At 35.5% G+C, this 6,317-nt stretch overlaps 1 protein-coding gene across 1 annotated transcript; it reads left to right on the top strand.

The window, feature by feature from the left end:
• Positions 1-977: 977 nt before the first annotated feature.
• On the top strand, positions 978-1,610 carry LOC111391686 (uncharacterized mitochondrial protein AtMg00810-like). Its single transcript, XM_023016931.1, has one exon. The coding sequence runs from the start codon at positions 978-980 to the stop codon at positions 1,608-1,610; it is 633 nt and encodes a 210-aa protein (XP_022872699.1).
• The last annotated feature ends 4,707 nt before the right edge of the window (positions 1,611-6,317 follow it).

Raw genomic sequence — 6,317 nt, 5'->3', positions numbered from 1 at the left:
TGTTGCTTTCTTGGTTATGGGATTGAACACAAGGGTTATCGGTGCTATGACTTCTTAGCCAAGTGTCTTTGAATCTCTCAACATGTTCAGTTTTGGGAACACAAAGTGTTCACTAGTATCTTTCCACTTTCATCTGATTGTCTCTCATACTCTCCCATTTTTACTGACCTTGCCGTAGACTTTTCTCCTGATTTTCCTGTAATGCAGGTCATGTCAGCTTATCTGGTGATCACTCTATGCCTACCTCTCGGGAAACTGGATCGTCTGATGATCATGCCATCGCATCTACCCCTCATGAGTCCTCTGATTTAGATGTTTGTCATTCTAGTAAGGTAAGTGCACCTCCTATCTATCTTAGTGATTACCATTATTTTTCTACTTTTGACTCTCTTCACGAGCCTCGCAATTATCACGAAGCTTGTTCTGACCCTGTTTGGCAGCAAGCTATGTCTGAAGAACTTGACGCTCTTTACAAAACTCATACTTGGGATCTGGTTGACCTACCTCCTAGAAAGATTGAAGTTAGGAACAAATGGGTGTATAAGAGGAAAATGAACTCCGATGGTTCTAAAGTAAGACATAAAACTCGTTTAGTGGTAAAGGGCTTTACTCAGGAGTTTGGCATTGACTACGAGAAGATATTTTTCCCTGGTGCTCGTATTACCTCAGTCCGTTCTCTTTTGGTTGTCGCCTCTGCATGTCGATGGCCTTTATTTCATATGGATGTCAAGAATGCGTACGTGGTGATTTGGATGAAGAGGTCTTTATGAAGCCTCTTCCAAGGTGTCCTCATCCTCCTGGTAAGGTCTGTCGTCTTCGACATATATTATATGGGCTTAAGCAAGCTCTCCGTGCTTGTTTGCCAAGTTCATCTCCATTGTTGCACATCTTGGGTCTGCTTCTAGCCCCTATGATTCTGCTCTTTTTACTCATCACACTGACATTGGCATCACTGACTACTACTTTATGTTGATGATATGATCATCACTAGTGATGATAATTCTGGTATTCATGAGCTTAAGCAGTTTCTATGTCAGTATTTTGAGATGAAAGACCTTGGTTCTCTTAGCTACTTACCCGGCTTAAAGGTGTCCTCTATCTCTGATGTCTACTCTTTGACCCAAGCCAAGTATGCTTCTGATCTTCTCACCCGTGCTGGTCTCACAGATTGTAAGATAGCTGATAGTCCGTTGGAGCCCAACATCAAACTTCATCCTACTGATGGAAAGCTCCTTCCTGATGCCACTCTTTACCGACAGCTTGTTGGGAGTTTGATTTATTTCACTGCCACTAGACCACACATTGCCTATGCAGTGTATCTTGTTAGCCAATTTATGTCAGCTCCTCGTTCCATTCACCATGCAGATGTTCTTTGCATCTTACGCTATATGAAGGGAACATTATTTCATGGGCTTCACTTTTCCTCTCACTCATATTTGACCTTGAAGGTTTACTTTGATGCTGATTGGGCAGGGACCCCTACTGATTGCAGATCTACCATTGGTTTTCCTTTTCTACTTGGTGACTCTCTTATCTCTTGGCGGAGTAAAAAGCAGACCACTGTTGCTCGCTCTAGCACTGAGGCTGAGTATCGAGTGAACCAACATTGATTGTCACGATTTTAGGATGGCAAAAAGGGCCCAATTTGGTGGTGTGCTTAGGCTTATGCCTAATTAACCCTTTCATTTTCTTATATTAGTTTATTTAACACCTATGAGGATAAGCTAGATATGTAAATTTGTCTCTAGTAATCCAATGTCGATTGACACGATTTGGGATGACACACACATCATGGCCTGGCCTTAGACGTGACTAGGCTTGATCAGAGCAGTAAAGACAAAATCTTCGAAAAATAAAATAATAGTCAAAAGTGCAATTGTACATGTCGCTTCCTCAATTCCATTGAGCCTCCAAAAAATCTTATTTTTCTTTCATCTCTTGCTCCAATGATTAACTTAACCACAAGATCAGAGTAATGCCATAGATAGAAACTAAGAATTATACCAATGAGAAGTGATATTATTGATAATATTAATAAAGTTAGTCTCATATCCTCACAATTAATTTTTTTTTTCGATAACCGTGGGTGTCCACCAGGCCTGAAGTTTACAATCGGGTACTCACCTGAGTGGCCATGAGAAAACTCGAATTGATGATCATTTGATAGCAAACTTAATGTCTGACCACTGAACTACCCCTCAGGATTGTATCCTCACAATTAATTGACCTTATCATTTAAACTCATATCATACGTCACATCACACGGGGATAATTCCTACTTTGTATATAGAGCCTGTTTGAGACCCACTATAAGTTAAGAATGCATTTTGAAATAGTAGATAGATGAAAAATGTGTGGTTAAAAAATAATGAAAAATTTTATGGATTTGCATGTAATATTACTTTGTTGAAAAACACGTGATTGAAAAGAAGAAAAAAAATATATTTTAAAAATAATAGGGATCAAACGAGGACATATTGTTATTCTTATTAAAAATGCCAAACATTGGACTTTGTATTCTAAGTTCAAGACTACAAGATGATTTTTTTTAATTAAAAAAGAGTTTATGGCTCGACTTAGTTAAGGCCCGACGGGCTAGGTTAAGTTTACGCCTTTAGAGCACAAAATTATTTGTAGAAATGTTTTTAAAGATTATATTTCAAAAATCAGATTTAAAGTTTGTTTATCCATAAACCATGTGATAATTCAACTATTAATATTAATAATAATATTATAAAATTAATTAATCTACCCACCCATCTCGACCCCCACTCCCAACCATCCCCGTCTTCCCAAACCCTAAATTATTTCACATTTGTGAGTCAATGAGCCGGTCAATAATGATTGATAGGGTGCAACAAAGCGGTGGACCTTCTTCTACACCGCCACTTTCGTCACCAACTTCGGCTTTGTCAGATGTAAAATTTTGTTGGAGGTGGCTGATGATGGACTGAAACCCAGGCGATGGCCCATCTTCTTTCTCTTTAGCTTCTTGCATGATTTCTAGCTTGTTTTCCATTTTCAATGTGTGTTGTGGTGGAGTATATTGTGAGTTTTAAGTCGAAAATGGATCCAAACTTTATAAGCACCGTTGTTCTCAAATTGCACGACAAACTGAGCATTGTGCTCAGTGACAATAGGTTCACTGTTGCAGCGGTGATCCGAGCAAGGAATTTGTGGTGGTTTACGATAGTTTTGTGGTGATTTTGTGCTTTTTTTGGGTGATTTTGGGGTGGTGGCTTTGTTGTGGTGGCAACGGTGACAACGATGGCACATGTTCATAGAGTATGTCAAATGCTATGTTGATAGCTGTCATGTTGATAAGTCACATGTTACATGTACCAGGTCACATGTCATTATACATAGGTTACAGATAAATATTCACAATTCAGATTAAACGGAACCAATCACAGATCATATTTATAGGTCACGGGTCACATGATATATTTCATGGGGTCATAGATCAATGTCAACATGTTACATGTGACTTATCAACCCCACTAGCAGCGATAACAATTCATATGTTACGAGTCAGAGATAACAGTTCACAGATCACATATGATATTGCATATGTAACATATCAACATTTACATGTCATGATCAAATTGTGCATTGCTAACAGATAAATGTCCACGGGTCACAGATTATGTTTACATGTCACATGTCACCACACTTCACAAGTCATATTGTATAGGTCATAGATCAATGTCAACATATTACAAATCACGTCACATGTCTTTGTGCACTAATAATAGGTCACAAATATAAGTTCGCAGGTCACATTTCATACGTTACAGGTCATAGGTAATAGTTCATAGGTCATCGGTTATATTACATAGATAGCATAACAATGTCCACAAGTCACAAATCCAAGAAAATTGGTTACATACCATTGATTTCTTCCACCTCAGTTTGCGACTGTTGCCTTCAAAAATTTTGATATCCAATGTTGACAACTTTCAATATGGGACCTCAATCATCTAACGAGTTTCAATTAATTAGATTTCGACAAAGAGAATCGAAGTTATTTGCTCCAATGAGTACTCTATATATCCTATCTTTGTTCGATCTTCTGACACACAATGCCGACTACTTTCAATTTGACCCCTCAATCTTTCTTTGAGTTTCAATTAATTAGATTTCATCGGTGAGAATCGAAGTTATTTGCTCCAACGAGTGCTCTGTAAATTCTATTTTTGTTCGAATTTTTAATAGCTTTCAATTTGAGACCTCAATACTTTGATGATTTTAAACAATCAACTTTCGACGTTGGTAATGGAGAATATTTGATTCGGAAAGGTTTCTGTGGCTTTTCTACTTCGCTCGATCTTCACGATTTGTTGTTTTGGAGATTTCCGTCTAGAACGGTAACTTAAAGCATTATCTGAGGATGTATATTTATTTGAATTTATTTTATATATAATATTTATCAAAAATGAGATGGGGTATAGTAAATGTAAGATTTATGTATCGTTTCCATATTATTTACACCTCTAGATAAACAAATTGACCAAGCTTTTGATAATAAATTTAGCAACTTTTAATAAAAATTAATAAAATATGTTATTTAAAAATTAATAAAAGTTATGAATACCGTGAAATATATGATTAAAATTAATTAATTTTGACCTTAACTTTTTAAAAAACTTTTGGCATTTCCCAAAAAACCACTAAATGTCCCAGTGACCTATTCACACAAAAATATATGATTTAAAATTTGATAAAAGTTATTACCTATTCACACAAATTTCATGCATCGAGACATTGATGAAAATGTTTACTATCATTAATTATCTTAAAATTGAAGTGATATGTAAGGGACGTTTGCCAAGATTTTCAAAGTCAAATATTGTTTCTAATCTTGTTGAATAATTTCAAAAATATTTTATCTAATAAAAGGACTTTTAAAAGAAGCTTACTCAATGTAACTTTTTCAAAAAAATCTTTTACCAAAATGTGGAAACATAAGTAGAGATGATTCCAACCAACCTATGAAAAGCAATGGAGTGTGGCGGGGAAGCAAAATACAAAAGAAGAGCGCATGTAACAAACACGTATGACGTTTGTAGACTTCATTTCATGCAGATGCCAACATTATTTCTAGGGCATTGAGTCGTATATATTTAAAATCTAGAAAAGGGACCTACGAATAAAACGGCATAGGAAAGGCCAATGCAAAAGCGGTTTTTGCATGTAATATTGTGGGCTGCTACACCCCTTGTTTTTATACCTTTTCTTTGATGAGACAAAACGTTGTTTTCAATCATGTCTGCAATTTCGAGGTCTTTTTCATGGTCTGTAACTCATTTCTCACAAGGAAAATGCTATGAACCAATGATAATTTCAAGATTGTACATTAATTATTGTCCCATGTCCGCTCTGTGACACTGATAGTAACTAGTCGACTACAGTTGAGAGATTAAGCCCCGGTGGTTTGAGTCCCATTATTTGTAGATTATAATAAAATGAATAGTATTTTTTTGAAAAATGAGTGGTTGAAAAGTTTTTAATTTACGTGTAATATTATTTTATTGAAAATTGTGTGTTTAAAAGTAGGAGAGAAAAAAATTTAATTTAATGTAATGAGAAATAATGGGACTCAAACGGGAGCTAAAATTTTAATTGTTGCCACAAGCTTTGACTGTCTTCACGATTCAAATATAAGATCTATTGCGAGTTCTGCAATTGATTGTAATCAGTTATGAAGAAAATCCAAACAAGAATTAATGTAACCATTTAACAATGAGCATGCAGGATTGCTTGCTATAGACATTTTGGCAAGTCATATTTTTCAGTGTGGAATACGACATACTTTTAAAGTTAGTAAGTTGCATTTGGATTATTTATTATTTTCAAAGTCATCGAGTCTTTAATTTAATAATTTTATAAGCTGTATCGTCTCCTGACAGCCTTGATCCTGTTTGCATTTTATGGGGAATGAAGGGAGAAAATTTTAATAATGTTTTTAAATTGAAATTTTTGTTTGTAAAAACATGGCCTTGCTTAGTTTTGTAAAAAGAATGCAGTGGGAATTTTTTTTCCAAAAAAATATAATAAAAAAATGTGGAGGGAAATTTTCTTATATTTTTCTGTTAGTATCTTGGCAACATATGGAGATTTGACAAATAGAATAGTGTCAGCAATGAGAATAGTCACTTGTTTTCAGGTGATATTTATTCCCTTTTTCAATTAAAAATCCTGTCACCCTTTATTTCTAGGAAAAATCTCCTTGTTCAGGGTCACATGGGCCTTGGACAGACAGGGACGCTCTAAAGGAAAATATGAAAGAAAATATATACAGATATACAGGAAGTGCC

The sequence above is a fragment of the Olea europaea genome, unplaced genomic scaffold, assembly GCF_002742605.1.
Source record: "Olea europaea var. sylvestris unplaced genomic scaffold, O_europaea_v1 scaffold823, whole genome shotgun sequence".
NCBI classification, from domain to species: Eukaryota; Viridiplantae; Streptophyta; class Magnoliopsida; order Lamiales; family Oleaceae; genus Olea; species Olea europaea.
This window is presented reverse-complemented; position numbering and strand designations above follow the sequence as displayed.